A 16,053-nucleotide genomic window follows, 5' to 3' on the forward strand; every position below is an offset into this window, starting at 1 on the left:
TATTTTATTCTCTTAGATCTTTGGCTTTAGATTATCTTCATGAAGCACTTTGAATAGCAGCCCCAGGCTGGAAGGTATGGAGAGAGAGCCCAAATCAAACTTTTTCTTTAGGCCTCTCTGTCTACGAAGAATGAACCTCTCCCAACTCTGCTGTTCAGTGTCAGTGTCCAGAAAATCAGCCAGGAGGGAAAGAGTTAAGTGGGGCCTGCTTTCGGGTCTGGGTCCTGAGCCTGCATTCCTTCCTCCCAGAGATCTGCCAGGCTGTGGGACCAGAGGCTAAATTTAGAAGCTAGCTAGGGTTTCCTGTGAACAGCTGTCCTGCCCCTCAGAGAAGGAACACTGGAGAGGGGAGGTCGGTCCCTCTCACTGGTCGGAGCTCCTGGCCATTTCGTCTGGTTCCCTCAGCCCTTGAGTGGCTGCCCCGTGGTGTGGAGACACAGGCAGATCAGCGGTGAGTGTGCCTCTCCCTTCATTTTGTCCTGTGAGCCCAGGACTTACAAACAAAGGGGCAGCAGCTCTGCCCTGAGTGTCAGGGCCCAGCCATGTCTGGGACCAGCTCCTGGGGGATCTCATATTCCTTAATAGGCTGTGGGATGGCGCCTGAGCCAAAGGTAGTGGCTCCTGTGACCTTGGTTAGAGACGCTGAAGAAGGCATCTTCCCGGTAAAGACAAAAGGTGTGTGTGTGTGTGTGTGTGTGTGTGTGTGTGTGTGTGTGTGTTTGTATGAGAGAGAGAGGGAGAGAGAGAGGCAAATTTCTGGTTCCCCTCACTGCTTTCTTGCTGGCATCTGTGGAAGGAGCCAAGTTGTCAATTCTTAAATCTTGCGACTCCAAGGTGGGCTGTTTACACGGCCGGCCGGGGTGTGCATCTTGGTGTCCTGATAACAGTAGCTGGATCAAGTCTGACTGGGTTTTCCTCATGAGTGATTTCCCCACCAGGCTATTAACACGTGGTGACTTTCCCATTCCTAGTTCCACTGAGGTGACATCACTGACACACCCTTTCCCCCAACAAAACCTCCAGAATCAGGTTTTCTAACTGCCCTTTTCATGCCAAACCTACAGAGGCTGACAGGCTGTCATGGCAACAAGTGGGGACCCAGAAGAGGAGCAGGTAGTGCCAGGTGAAGAGGATGAAGCCAATGTGAGAGCCGTGCAGGCTCGGTACCTCCGGAGCCCCTCCCCCAGCCAGTAAGTGTGCACTTGCTGAGTTCTGCACCCCTCCAACCACGGCGGGAGTGGGCTAGGGAGCATGATGACAAGTGGGCCCCAGGGAGCCTGCAGCCACCACCTTAAATTCACTCATTCAGCAAACATTGTTGAGTATTTTTTATGTGTCTTACTCTCTGGAGGAAGCAAACATGCACACAACCACACTGCAACATGGCATGGTAAGTGCTAGGATTAGCATGCCTAGGGTCTAGTGGTGGGGTGGGGGTGAGTGGGGGGGGGCGGGCAGGAAAAGGAACACCTGGGCTTGGAATTGTCATAGGAGGCTTCCTGGAGGAGATGATGCTGGACTTGAACCTCAAAGGATGAGTAGGAGTCTGGCAGTTCTCCCTGGATGATAGTGCTTGAGTTCCTAGAACTGAGGTTGGAAATGGGGATGATAGACCACAGATCACAGTTGCTTTACTTTTTCTGTTTTTTGTTTGTTTGTTTGTTTGCGGCATGTGGGTTCTTAGTTCCCCAACCAGGGATCGAACCCATGCATGGAGTCTTAACCACTGGACCACCAGGGAAGGCTAGACCATAGATCATAGATAAGAGAACGCATCAGGACAGGAAGAGGACCCTAAGACATTAGATCCTAGTACTAAGATGATTTTGTATCTGTGATCAAGCTGTGTCTTTCAAACTGGGATTTGTGCATGCCTGGGGGTAAGTGGCAGTGTGCCCAGTGGTAGATGACCACATGCATCTTCCTGGAGGGTCTTTTTTATTTTGTGACAAGTAATTTTAAAGTTTCTTTTACATAAAATCATTGAGGATATATGATGACGTAGAATGAAAAATTTGTGTAAAATTTTAAGAAAAATCATAAGGCATCAAAGAAATGCTTAATTGCCTGCTAAAGCAGTAGTGTATATGCCTATCCTTTCTCTTCTGCCATAAATAATAGTAGGGGATCTGACTTCTAATCTTAGCTCTGTCACCAAATTTATGTGAAGAACCACTTTAATTCTTGAGTCTATGCCTCCTTACCTAGAAAAAGGGAAGGAAAGACTCAGAATATGTCAAGGTAACTTTATATTAGAGTACCTCTGATTCTGCTTGACTTTCCTTTTCCTCATGTCTCCTGGGGTCTTGCTGGCTCCTGCTTCTCAGGGCTCAAACAGGCTTCCCCTTTGGAGTGAAATGGGAGCAAAGGCAGCTGCTCATCATCCAGGGGCCAAGGCACTTTGTCCAAATGGAGCTTGGGGACTTTTACTTTAAAATTGAGCCTTATGTTCTACTTAGAAAAACTGTTAGGATTGAGAGATTTAAAATGTAGCCTTTCCCTCTCTACACTCCCAGACAAGGCAGAGGTAGCGTGCAGTGAGTCAGGGTAGACGATGGCTTCATGTAGTAGTTAGGGTAATGCCAGCTGTAATAGCAAATGGACATTTCTTTCTCACTCAAATACATTTCAGAACAGGTACCTGAGCAGTGATTCAGGAACTGAGGCTCCTTCTATCTTGTAGATCCTCCATTTTAAGGCCCGACTTCTAAAGTCGCTGTGTTCGTCAGCAACAAGACAAAATGGGGAAGGGCACGAAGAATCTCTCAGGAGGTTTTTACGGGCCAGGCCTGAAAACGGCCATTTTGCTTCCGCTCGTATTCCATTGGCTGGACCTCAGCAAGGCCATGCTTTCTTGTAAAGGAGGATGGGAAATGAGGTCCATGAGCCCAGGGAAAAGAAGTGGGTTTGTGAACACACAGCAGTCGCAGCCCCAGTAACCCCTCTAGGCAGTTAATATTCGTGTTTCCTTTAATCCCACTCATAGAGCACACTTATTGTCTCCCCAGGGAGACAGCCCCAAATCCCATTTACCAACTGCTGCAAAGTTCAAAGGCTAGGTTCTCTGGAGGGCATGCCTCCTCCCCCTCAGGGCTGAATGCAGCTCCTCATGGTCTGACCAGGATAACTGCAAAGAAACAAAAACAGAACTCCCATAGGATAAAAGGAGGCGTGGGAGATAACAGCAGCCATCAGTCCATATAATTAATGAGCCTGTTGAGCGTCTTTGCCCCAGAAGTGGGGAGACCTCCTAGCGGTGACTTTGATGTGACCCTTGGGGTGGATTTCCTTTGTCTGCTGTTCTCTGGAGCTTCCAGCTTCATCCCCTGAGGCTTTTTCCTTGTCTGTTATTCTCCACAGCCACATCTGAAGCGAGGTTGGAGAGGGTGTCTTCCTTGAAGGCTGTATAGCTTTTACAGGCTTGTCCTGCTTATGGAAACTTGGGGGTCCAAGGGCTGTTTTAAGGTTTATACCACCCACAGGCCTTTTTTTTTTTTTTTTTTTTTTTCCAAAGGCTTTTTAAGTCTCATGGTTTCTTGGAAAATGTGATCTCTTCAAAAACTTAATTGGTTTCTGATCTACAGAGACCAGACAACTCCATGTGCCAGAAACCACACCCATAGTTCTTTCCCATAGATGTAATCTTCAATCCTAATTTATTTTCTTTGCTTTCTTGTCTTACATGTTTCACTCTCAGCTTAATGACAGGTATCTTGAGAGATTATCTGAAACTTTACATTTGAGAGGGAAGTTCAGGATGCATTTGTAATTTCTAGTATAATTGTTAAAAGTTATTTAGAATGTATAGCCAACCAGCTAATGAGGGGTGGATGCAATAATAAAATATAATCAATCCAAAAGAAGTCAAGAGAGGAGAGAAAAAATAATATAGAAAAAGAATAACAAATAATAAGAAAATAGAAGGATGGAAGATTTAACCCCAAATATATAAGTAATTACATTAAGCATAAATAGACTTACTACTGCAATTAAAAGAAAAAAATTGTCAGACAATTTTTTTACAAGCCTACACACTTTTTACAAGAGATACACCTTAAAAAATAAAGTTGTACAAAGGTTAACAAAGGATAGAAAACTTATACTACACTGTTCTGGTTACTATTGCTCATAACTTCAAAACTTAGTGGCATAAAACAACCATTTTATTATGTTCACAATCTGGAACCTGGACAAGGCACAGTAGTGTGGCTTGTTTGCTTCAAGATGTCTGGGGCCTCAGCTGGAAAGACTTGGAGACTGGGGGTGACTTTAAGGCTGGGGGTGACTCAGCAGCTGGGGACTGGTGTCATAGAGACATCCTCATATACTTGGCACTTCATGTCAGGACCTCACATAGGCAACTGGCCTGAACACCTAACATGGTCTTTCCATATGATCTCTCCGTGTGGGCCAGCGTGGGCTTTCTCAGAGCCTGGGAGCTAAATTCCAAGAAAACAGGACAGAAGTGCATTGATTTTCATGATCCAGCCTCAGAAGTCACATGAAGGACCACAAAGGTTCAAAAGGAGGCAACATAGGCTCCACCATTCCACTGAAGGAGTATCAAGGTCACAGAGTAAAAAGAGCACGTGGGATGGGATACATTGTGGCCAACTTTGGAAAGTATCAGCCACCATAATCACAAACACTAATGGAAAGCAAGCCAGTGAAGTGATTTATTGATATAAGACAAAGAAAACTTTAGAGTAAGCATTACTGGGGACAAAGAGGGATGTTTCCTAATAACTTAAGGTTCAATTCACCATATAATAGATATATTCATTTTAAATTTCTATGATCTGATAAAGTAGCCTCAAAATACATAAAGCAAAAAATTGACAGAACTGAAGAAAAAATTAGAATTCACAGTCTTAGTCAAATATACATTTTTAAAAACACAACCTCAGCAACTGATAAAATGAGGCAAAAAAATCATCAAGAATATAAGATATGTAAACAAAACAATAAACAAAATTAACCTAATTGGCATTTATAGAACATGTACCCAGCAAATGCAGGATATAGATTCTTATCATGTGCACATGGAATTTTTACCAAAAAGATCATGCCCTGGGCCATACATATATCAACAAATTTTTAATGCTTGAAATCATACAAAACGTGTTTTCTGACCTTTGCAGAATTAAGCTAGAAATCACTAAAAACAAAAATATACAATAGAAATTCCAAGAGTTTGCATCCAAGAGAGCAGGACGGAAGTGCATTGATTTTCATGACCTAGCTTTAGAAGTCATGTGAAGGACCACAAAAGTTCAAAAGGAGGCAGCATAGGCTCCACCACTCTATTAGAGAAATATCGAGGTGACACTCTAAAGAGAGCAAGTTGGATGGGATATATTGAGATATATGGATAACAGAAATTCAAATTAAAACCACAATTCAATACGACTCCATACTTGTCAGACTGCCTAAACTTTAAAGACCAACAACAGCAAACATTAATGAGGATGTGAAACAATCAGGACTCTCCTGTTCATTGATGGTAGGAGTGTAAATTAGTATAACCATTTGGAAAACTATTTCATAGTATCTAAACACATGCTTGTCCTATGACCCAGCAGGCTCACTCCTGATACATACTTAACAGAAGTAAGTACATATGTGCACCAGAAGAGAAGTACTAATACTAGAATGTTTTAGCAGCTAACAGTCATTAAGAATATAGAATGCTTAGAGAGAGTGAACGGGAGGTGGAGCCGGGGGAGCTGCTCGTGTATTCCCCCTGGCCCTCGGCCCAGCTGCTCGAGGGGGGAAGAGTTACCGCCACTCTTCGGCATCAGAACTTACCATGATGGCTGTGACCTAAAATCCTCAGGAAGCCCTGGGGTCATGGCCCAGAAGCACCCAGGAGAAGGAGGGTTGTGTGGAGCCCACCACGGTGGTGGTGCCTCCCTCAGGACTTTAGGACCCTCTGTGGACCCTGAAATACTTTCATTCTCAGGACTCAGGGACTCGGCTGGGCCTGCTCCTAATGGTACCCACTGCCTCACAGAGCACTCTAGTCCTAAGTACACACAGCCCCCAAATCCAGCCCACTGGTCAGATGCAAGCCACGGCCCTCCAAGGGGTCCAGGACCCCATAGGGATGGAGAGGACCCTGATCAGAGTGAGGCATCTTCAGAAGAGTCAGGAGTGGACCAGGAACTCTCCAGAGAGAATGAGGCTGGGTACCAGGAGGATGGGAACCCTTCTTTTCTTTCCATTCCACCTGCTTGTAACTGCCAGGGAACCCCTGGAATCCCTGAAGGGCCTTACTCTGAGGGAGGAGATAGCTCTTCTAGCAACTTTTGCCACCATTGTACCTCTCCAGCTTTGGGGGAAGACCAAGAGTTGGAAGAGGAATATGATGAGGAGGAACCTCTTAAGTTTCCCAGTGAATTTTCACGTGTGCCCAGTGGGAAGAAACCTGCACCCCAGAGACAACAGCACCGCGTTCCAGCCAAGGAGGATACTCGGGAGGGTGGACGCAGAGATCCCAGATCCCCTGGTCGACATCGGCTGGGTCAGAAATGGAGTCAGGCAGATTAGCACAGAGGACTGGAATTGTGGGGGGCAGAGAAGCTGTGTCAGCTTGGACAGGCAGGCTTCTGGTGGCTGATCGACCTGCTGGTATTAGTGGGGACTATATGGAAACTTGTGCCCATCTCATCTGTGCTGCAGGCAGCTGAAAGGCAGTGATCTGGACCTTTTTTGGGTCTGGGTGGGAGTATGGGCAGGGCGGCTGGGGGTCGAGGCCCAGGTGATGTTCCAGTTTCTGAGTCAAGGGTTTTGCTATGGGGCAGGGCTGTTCACCCGTTTTCTTAGGCTACTGGGTGCTTTGCTGCTCCTGGCTCTGGCCCTTTTGTTGGGCTGTCTACAGTTGGGTCGGTGGTTTCTGGTAGGACTGAGTGACCAGTTAGGCTGGAGGGGTAAAGCCACCTGGCTCTTCTCTTGGCTGGCTTCTCCCACCTGGCAGCAGTGCCTGATTCTGCTGAGAGAGAGCAGGCCGTGGCAGCACAGCTGGTAAGAATAGTTCAGCTGGGGTTGGCTGGAGTTGCCTTGGGTCAAGCAGAGGACCAATAGGCAGGGGAATGCACCTGTAGCAAGTGGTCACTACTGCCAGCCTGAAGAGGAAGTGGCTCGACTGTTGACCATGGCTGGGGTTCCTGAGGATGAGCTAAACCCTTTTCATGTGGTGGGGGTTGAAGTCACAGCATCAGATGTTGAACTGAAGAAGGCCTATAGGCAGCCGGCAGTGATGGTTCATCCTGACAAAAATAATCACCCCCGGGCTGAGGAGGCCTTCAAGGTTTTGCGGGCAGCTTGGGACATTGTCAGCAGCCCTGAAAGACCGAAGGAATATGAGATGAAGCAAATGGCAGAGAATGAGCTGAGCCGGTCAGTGAATGAGTTTCTGTCCAAGCTGCAGGATGACCTCAAAGAAGCAATGAATACTATGATGTGCAGCCGATGCCAGGGAAAGCATAGGAGGTTTGAAATGGGCCGGGAACCTGAGAGTGCCAGATACTGTGCTGAGTAGTAATAGGCTGCATCCTGCTGAGGAAGGAGACTTTTGGGCAGAGTCAAGCATGCTGGACCTCAAGATCACCTACTTTGCTCTGATGGATGGAAAGGTGTATGACATCACAGAGTGGGCGGGATGCCAGCTTGTGGGAATCTCCCCAGATACACGCAGAGTCCCCTACCACATCTCATTTGGTTCATGGATGCCAGGCACCAGTGGGAGGCAGAGAGCTACCCCAGATGCCCCTCCTGCTGACCTTCAGGATTTCTTGAGCCGGATCTTTCAAGTACCCCCAGGCCAGATGTCCAACGGGAACTTCTTTGCAGCTCCTCAGCCGGGCCCTGGTGCCACTGCAGCCTCCAAGCCCAACAGCACAGTACCCAAGGGAGAAGCCAAACCTAAGTGGCGGGAGAAAGTCAGGAGGCCCTTCCAGCGCTGACACCCCCCTCTTTCCACAAATCAATGTCAGGGAGTCAAAAGGGCTGTGTACAGCACATGATGGAGTTTGATTTATTTTTAAATGTTTAAAAAAGGGAAAATTTTAAGCTCAAATTGTTCACTCAGTACTTATAGGAAGCTCTGGAACCACTCTCCCTCTTCTACCAGCACCCGGGAACTGAATCTTCTCTTCTGACAATACCAAAGAAATAGGGGGTGGCTAGAACAAAGAACCTAGGGCCTGGACCTGTGCTGGATGATCTCTCCCATAGTAGTGTGGAAACTGGGCATTTCCCTGGGGTCTGTATGCCTTTGTCTTGTCTTTTGCTACTACAGCAGATGACACTTTCCCCCCTCTTTAAAAAAGAAAAAAAAGAATATAGAATGTTTAAACAACATGATAAACTGTCCAATTAACAGTAGGCTAGATAAATAAAGTCTGGTATATATATTTGAATACTGCCCTAGGGAATAGGCATTTTATTAAGTGTCTATCACTTCGATGTGATTGAGCTGCGCAGATTATTGGTTGGGGAGGGCAATCAGTGAGTGAGAGCTGGCTGTGAAGGTGGAAGGCGGGTCACTGCAGGGAAGACCAATTCTGCTGGTGTCAGAGTTGCATGTAAAGTGAGCCTGCCAAAGAACCAAAGCATTTATTAATAGAGACTTTCTAACAGCATTCAGTCCTTAGCCCTTCCAGCTGCCAGTTCCCTTCCTAGACAAAGACAGGCTCAACCTGAAAGCCCCACTTACATGCTGAGCTCCCTAAAAGCATGGTCCCACATACAGATCAAATTTTCTCTGGGTTCCCAGTGACTCTTCCTGAATCCTATCGGTTTTGATGTCCTTCACGGTTTGTGTACAGTATACTCCTTAGCAACTGGTTTTTAGAAGCTGATCCCAAATTGGCTAGCCCTTTTCAGAAATTTTTAAGGAAGGCAAACACACAGTAACACTTCATGGACTATCCCTTCCTGCAATTATCATAAAATCTGAGGCATAAACAGCTGCATTGACTTTTGAGTCATCATCCAATCAATCCCACTGCATTACACAGCACCAGGCTTAAGCCAGCCCAGATGATTGAGTCTACAGTACCTTTAAAAATGAAAAGATAACCCACAGGCTGGGAGAAAAAAATTGCAAATCACATATCTGATCAAGAACTAGTATCCAAAATATACATTTAAAAAAAAAATCTCAAAACCCAATAAAAAAGAAACAACTCAATTTAAAAATGGACAAAAGATTTGAACAGATACTTCACCAAAGAAGACACATGGAAGGCAAATAAACACATGAAAAGATGCTCAAAAGTCTTTGTCATTACGGAAATGCAAATGAAAACCACCGTGAGGTACCATTACATACATACGTATTAGAATATGTAAAATTAAAAACACTGACCATATCAAACATTGGTGAGAATGTGGAGGACTTGGAACAATCCCACTGCTGGTGGGAATGTAAAATGGTACAACCATTTTATAAACGGTTAGTTTCTTTAATAGTTAAACATACAGCTCCCTAAACACACACCTATATCTATATGATTCAGTCATTCTACTCCTAGGTATTTACCCAAGAGAAATTAAAGCCTATGTCCATACAAAGACTTGTACATGAATGTTCATAGCAGCTTCATTTGTAATAGCCTGAAACAACCCAAATGTCCATGAACAAGTGAATGGATAAATATACTGTGGTGTATTTACTCACTGGAATACTATTCAGCAGTAAAAAGGAATGAATTATTGATTCATACAACAACATGGATGAATCTCAAAATAATTACGCTCAGTGAAAGCACTCAGACAAAAAAGAGTACATATGATTCAATTTACAGAAAATTCTAGAAAATGCAAACGAATCTCTGTAGTGACAGAAAGCAGATCAGCGGTTGCCTAAGGAGTACAAGGCAGGGAGGGGGTAGAGGGAGGGCTCACAAAGGGACATGAGGAAACTCTGGGGGGATGATGGCTATCACAATCTTGATTGTGGTGATGGTTTCACAGGTGGATACTTCTGTCAAACCTTACCAATCTGCGTATTTTAAATATGTGCTGCATGTATAACAATTATACCTCAAATAAAGCTGTGGGGTTTTTTAAAGGTATGAAAAGAGAAATAGAACTCTCTTCTAGGAGGCAGTATGGTGATGTGACGTGGGAAGAAGGTAAATGGTGTAATTGAGGCCAAAATTAAGGTCAGCTCTGCTCTCCCACTTACTAGCCATGAGAGCTTACATAAGTTAGTCATAAAATTGGAATACCAGTTTTACCCAGTAGTAGAAATAAAACAATATAAGATAACATATATTATTTATAATATATATTACATAAAATATATAACATACATTATTACAATATAACATATATATAGGCATATTAGGTATTTGATAAATGGTGACTCTCTTCCCTTTTCCTTCCAGAGAAAGATATTTGACAACGATTTTTTTTCGGTAACTCATCAAGAAATTTTTATTTCACCAGAGTCCCACACACTGTAGTTAAAACATCATGTTTCTCTAATTCTGCCACAAGCAAATACTGTATTCTGAGCAACCGATCATTACCCAAGTCTGAACAGTCCTCCCTGTACTTAATAAGTGCCTGAAATTCCATCCTTCTTGTTTTATCTCTTTAGCTAAAGGCTTGAGCCTTTTTAAAATTCAATTATGCCCTGAGTCAGCAAATATCCCACCAGCAGACTCTCAGTGCTAGTTTCTTAGGGCTACGGTAGCAAATTAGCACAAATTGAGTGGCTTAAAAACAATAGAAATATATTCTTTTGCAGTTTTGGAGGCCAGAAGTCTGAGATCCAGGTGTTGGCAGGGACGCCCTCCCTCCAAAGGCTCCAGGGAAGACTCTGTCCTTGTGTCTCAGCTTCTATTGGCTCTGGGAGTTTCTTGGCTTGTGACGGCGTAACACCAACCTCTGCCTCTGTCTTCATGTGGCCATCTCTTCTCTGTTTCCTCTTGTGTCTTTTTGCAGTGACATTTGGCACTGGATTTATGGTCTATCCACGATTATCTCTTCTCAAGGTCCTTGACTTAATTACATCTGCAAATATCCTTTTTCCAAGTAAGCTTGCATTCACAGGTTCTGGGAGACATACCTTTGGCAGGGCCACCATTCAACTCACTATAACTTTAGACCCAGCCCTGGGGCAATATAACTGTATTCTTTTCTGTGGAACCAGGACAGGGCCTTGCAAAAGTCCACCCAGTGCTACAAACAGCCACTGTCAATCAACCAGAGTTAGTCAGGGGATGAAGTGTGTTTGCTGTCCTGGCAGGGAGTCGTAACATTTCCAGCGTCATCTGTAAATCTCATCCTAGGGTGAATTAAGAACCTGAGAAAGGGGTGTAGCCAGTGGATAGCGGTGTCAAGTCTTCATTTTTGCCTGACTTGGGCACTGCCCTCAAACACCTTAAATTCAAACCTAGCTGCTGTGAGTCACTCTCTCTGGAGGAAAACCTGCAGCTACAGATTCATCCATCTCCCAAGTAGGCAAATTTCCCGAGGTAATTCATGAGTTAACATTAAAATGTAAAACCCCCTATCCAGTGGGGCAACTTAACCTCCATCAGACCTCCCCAGTAACCCAGATGAGCACAGTTTAAAGTGTCAGTGTGCCTGTGATGCAAACCAGCCTCAAGACAGGCCCCCCTCCCTTATAGGAAGCTTCTGCCCCCCAAGCCCTCCCATGCAGCTGGTCTGAAACCTACCTCTGCCTCTTCTCTTCCTCCTCAGCTATGACCAGTTTTCTCTTCCTCTCCAAATAAAGGATCAGACTTCTTTATCCTTCTCTTTTTCTGATTTGAAGAATATTTTTCTGTTTTCCTTTATTTTTTTCCAAGTCAAAAATCCATTTCTTGCTCTGGCTTCAGATCTGAACTTTTCAAGCCTCTGCAGTGTTTTAGAACGCCTTGGTGATCTGGGCAGGCCACCTCTCTTGACAGCATTTTCCCTTCCACCTTCAGCAAAGATCCTTAGCTGTGCTCCGCTTGCCTTTCTTCTCACGAGGTCTGTGTGCCTGGTGGTGGCAGTGGGGCAGGAGATGGGGGCATGGAGCGTCAGGTCTGTGTGTCCTCATTGTGTGTCCTTGGAAAGTGGCTCCTCCCACACACCCTTTCTCTTTTATATTTCTTTTTCCATGAAAATTTTCCTGCCTTGGCTCTTTCACGGAGCCTGCTGGAAGCAGCTTGCTAAAAATCGATTTGCTTTACTGACTTCTCTCCTTCCTTGGAGCCTGAACTTTGCCTGTGTGGTCACTTTTACTGAAGCTCAGAAACCTGTTCCTTTTTTGCAAAAGCCAAATCAAGAAAGACACCCCCATCCTGGGCCTCTGCCTCCATTTCATTTCCAAGGGACTCATTGAAAGGAAGTGATCGGCTGTCAGGGGGGGCTGGGTTGAAGGACCCCAATTCCTCTCCATTCTGGGTCTTGATAACCTGGCAACTGGTTTAAAGAACTGGCTTTCAAACTTTGCCAACTGCAGTCCACAGTGGGACATACCGTTTACTCAGAGCATACGCGTATAGGTATGTGTAAACTTTTAACAGGTTTCACAAAATTATACCTATCTTTACAATGGATGGTGCTATTCTCTATTCTATTTTTTTTTCTTTTTTATTTTTTTTGCCAGATGCTAGGCATGACCCATTGATTTTATGATACACTAATGGGTCACAGTCTGCAATTTTGAAAAACACAGGTTTAAAGAAAGCTGCCCCCGTCTCTGCTCTTGGTTAGGAAGTCCATCAAACTCTGCTTTATTGTTTCTCTTCAATTCACCCTCAAGGCTTTTTAGCTGCTGCTTCCTGATCTTATGATGAGGTATATATCGATCCTAGAGCCTTTCTTTCCCTGCCGGTCTTTTTGAACAGCCAGTCCTTTCTGCTTTCCAATCACGGTGTGTCATCACACTCCATCGCAGGCATGCAGGTGGAAGCACAGACACGGTCATAAATCAAAACCTCTAGGGCCACTGTCTCACTGACCTTGCAAATATAAACAGGCCCACTTGCCCAGATCTTACCCTCCTGCCTCCTCTCTTTCTCTGCAATCCTGCTTCTCGGTGGAAAACAAGAGCAGCTTCTCAACGCCGCTGGGACATGGCTGTCCATTCGGGTCCTTTCAGGTCCTATCCCCACACCTTCTATATTAGACTCAGTAAACCATGTCTCCGGCAAAACAGTCTTAGGACTATCAGGTTTACATCTCCTCCTCTCATAACAGGTTAACTCATAAAAGCGCTCAGAATTTACATCCTACCTTCAACACTGGAGGATGCCGAGCTGAGTTTACTGTTGCTCGCATTTTTGCATCAGCAGCCAAAACAGATGCAATGTGGGATTGGGGAGGGCATCTGATCTTAACCCCCGCCCCTCTTTTCTCAATCTTAAAAGCTCCAACTTCTCAAAAGTGTACTGGGTGGTCTTCAAATGTGATTTCTCAGATTCACTGACCCATGAGCTGGAGTTCAGTCTTTACCACCAACAAGGAGGAAGGATGTTTCCCCACCATTTTTATTTTCAGATTTTAATTTCATATTCTCTCCCCTAGCAAACTTACAGCCTCAGAGTTTAGGTATATTCAGGACAGGTTATCAGTTCCCGGTATTTGTCATGTGAAACCAAATCCACACAATCTGAAGTCGATGTGATTTGGGGAAAATGGCAGGATCAAAGGCTCGCAGAAAGACAGAACCAGGTGGGGATCCCAGGGGACACCACCTGCTGACTTCTGGCTCGGGTCTTTCTGCACACCTGACAGCTGAGGACTTCTGTAACTCTTTTCAGTCTGTGCCTGTAACTTCCTCCAACAGAGAGCCCTGGAGGCCTGCAGAGGAACAAAGAAAACCGACCTCTGCGAGAAGTGAGGGGCCATGCCAGGAGGAAGCCCTTATCAACCCCATAGTTACACGAAAGTTCTTGGTTAATTACCCCTTCAGAGTTTTGTTTTGATTCCCCCCCAAACCTCATTTTTAAATGACCCTTAAGAAACAAAATAATTATTTTTATTAATAATAATATAAATAATATTAATTATTAATAAATAAAAGAATAAAACTCCCTTAATAAATATTGTTGAAATGGAAATGTGGCTCACATTTATATAAAATTTAAGGCTCTGACTCTAGTTTTATGAAATGTTGATATTTTAAAGCTGAGACCACCCTGAATCCTGGGCCCAGAATATCCCCAGGGTCTGACACTATCCCAACGCTATTGTCGGGGCTTACTTTCATATTGGTATTATTTTGTTGTTACCTTCCAACTGCAACAAATTGGGGTCTGTCACTGATTATTTCCTAGGTTCTGTATTACTATCAGGGAGAAGAGTGCCTTAGCATTTGCTCAGAATTCACTTGGTATAGTGTTACTGCTGTCATCTACTGCTGCCTAACAAATTACCCCAAAATGTAATGACTTAATAATTTTATTTTGCTCCCCTTTTTATAGGTAGGAATTTGGACAGGACGGGGCAGCTTGTCTGTGTTTCACGTAGTGTCAGCTGGAGTGGCCCAAGGGGTGAAGGATGACGCTCTAAGAGGCTCACCCACATGGCTGACTGTTGGCTGGGAGCTTGGCAGGGAGTGCTGACCAACAGCCTTTCCAGCTTGGTGGCCTTGGGGTTGTTGGTGTCGTCTGACTTCTAATATGGCAGCTTAGGGCTTCCGAAGAGAGAACACTGAGAGCCAGAAGCAGGGAGCTGCCCTTAAGGCTCAGGTTCAGACACTGGCTGTGTCACTCCCACCATATTCTATTGTGAGAGCAGCCACAGAGACCACTCAGATTCAAGGGAAGTGGACATAGACCACTATTCGAGGAGTGTCAAAGATCTGGGGTTACCATAAGAAAAAATTCCTAATTGCCAATATAGGCTTCTGAGATTGTATACATCTTTGCCTCAGAAGGGCAGAGAGTGAGCATGGACAGAACATAGCCAGGACCCTGGATTTTCTCCTGGGTTTGCTACTGGCAGCCCAGTAAAATGATGAGCCAGTAGCAAATACCTGATAAATACCGTCGTGTTGTAATTAGTGTACCTGCCACATTCCCTTAAATGTGGTACTGTACTGAGGACAAATTCAGTCAGTCAGTGAATCAGAAAATATCTATTAAGCAGACATTGAGCTAGGTTCTGGGAACCCAACAGCTCACAAAATACCCTAAAAGTCCAAAAACTATTTTGCCACAGATGTGGTTTAATGAGTCTAATAAAGAAGGTGTGGTCTCTGCCTCATAGAGGGTATAGTCTTGCATAGGAAACAGAATTTATCAAATTATTTCATAAATAAATGTAAAGTTACATCGAACAGAAGTGCCATAAAGGAAAGGTATATGGTGCAATGAGAGGTGGAGATCAGGGAGACTTCCCTAAAGAAATGATGATTGAACTAAGATCTGAACAATGGGTGAGGAGGAGGAGGACTGACCATCCAGGCAGCGGAAATGGGCTTCTGCAAAGTGCCTGGGCAAAAGGAAACTTGGTGGGGATGGGAAGCCAAAGAAGACCAGTGTACTGGAAAGGAGTGAGCCCGAGGGAAGCCAGTGCAAGCTGAGGCTGGAGAGTAGAAAGGGGCCAGAGACTGCAGGGCCTTGGAGACCATCAAGTTTGATCCCCAAGGTGATATGTGGACACCTTGCCTGGTACCTAGAATTCTGTGCATTCATCCAGCCATCTATCTATTCATCCATATACCCATCTGTCCACTCACATTCCACTCAGTCATCAAAACCTGCCTGATTACTCACCTTCCATATGCTGGAGGTACAGGGATAAATAAGACTACCTAAGCTGTACCTTTATAGAACTTGTGTACACCCCAACCAGGTGTTCTATTCTTTATTACCTTTACCAAGCCACCAGACCTCTAAAAACCTCTCTAGTTCTAGCATCCAAGGATAATATCTCACAAACCTCACCCTTAATTCACCCTCACTCCCCGGTCATGCTTTTGAAAATGCATCTTCTGGTCTACTTGGGCTAGATTGGGAATGATCTGACACAGCTGCTCTTGGAAATCCCTCAGGAACTACCAATGATGATACAACATTGTGCTGACCTGCATGGGCAGGT

At 44.8% G+C, this 16,053-nt stretch overlaps 1 protein-coding gene and 1 pseudogene across 1 annotated transcript in view; both read left to right on the forward strand.

Annotated features, from left to right (window-relative positions):
* The first annotated feature begins 1,080 nt into the window (after positions 1 to 1,080).
* The window catches only part of STYXL2 (serine/threonine/tyrosine interacting like 2), a 31,121-nt gene continuing 16,148 nt past the window's right edge, over positions 1,081 to 16,053 (forward strand). Inside the window, exon 1 of the mRNA XM_068538356.1 lies at positions 1,081 to 1,190. Coding sequence (XP_068394457.1) covers positions 1,081 to 1,190 — 110 coding nt within the window. The remainder of the gene's footprint in view (positions 1,191 to 16,053) is intronic.
* Positions 5,777 to 7,964, forward strand: LOC137761425 (dnaJ homolog subfamily C member 14 pseudogene; annotated as a pseudogene).

The sequence above is a fragment of the Eschrichtius robustus genome, chromosome 3 (genome assembly GCF_028021215.1).
Source record: "Eschrichtius robustus isolate mEscRob2 chromosome 3, mEscRob2.pri, whole genome shotgun sequence".
Taxonomy (NCBI): Eukaryota; Metazoa; Chordata; class Mammalia; order Artiodactyla; family Eschrichtiidae; genus Eschrichtius; species Eschrichtius robustus.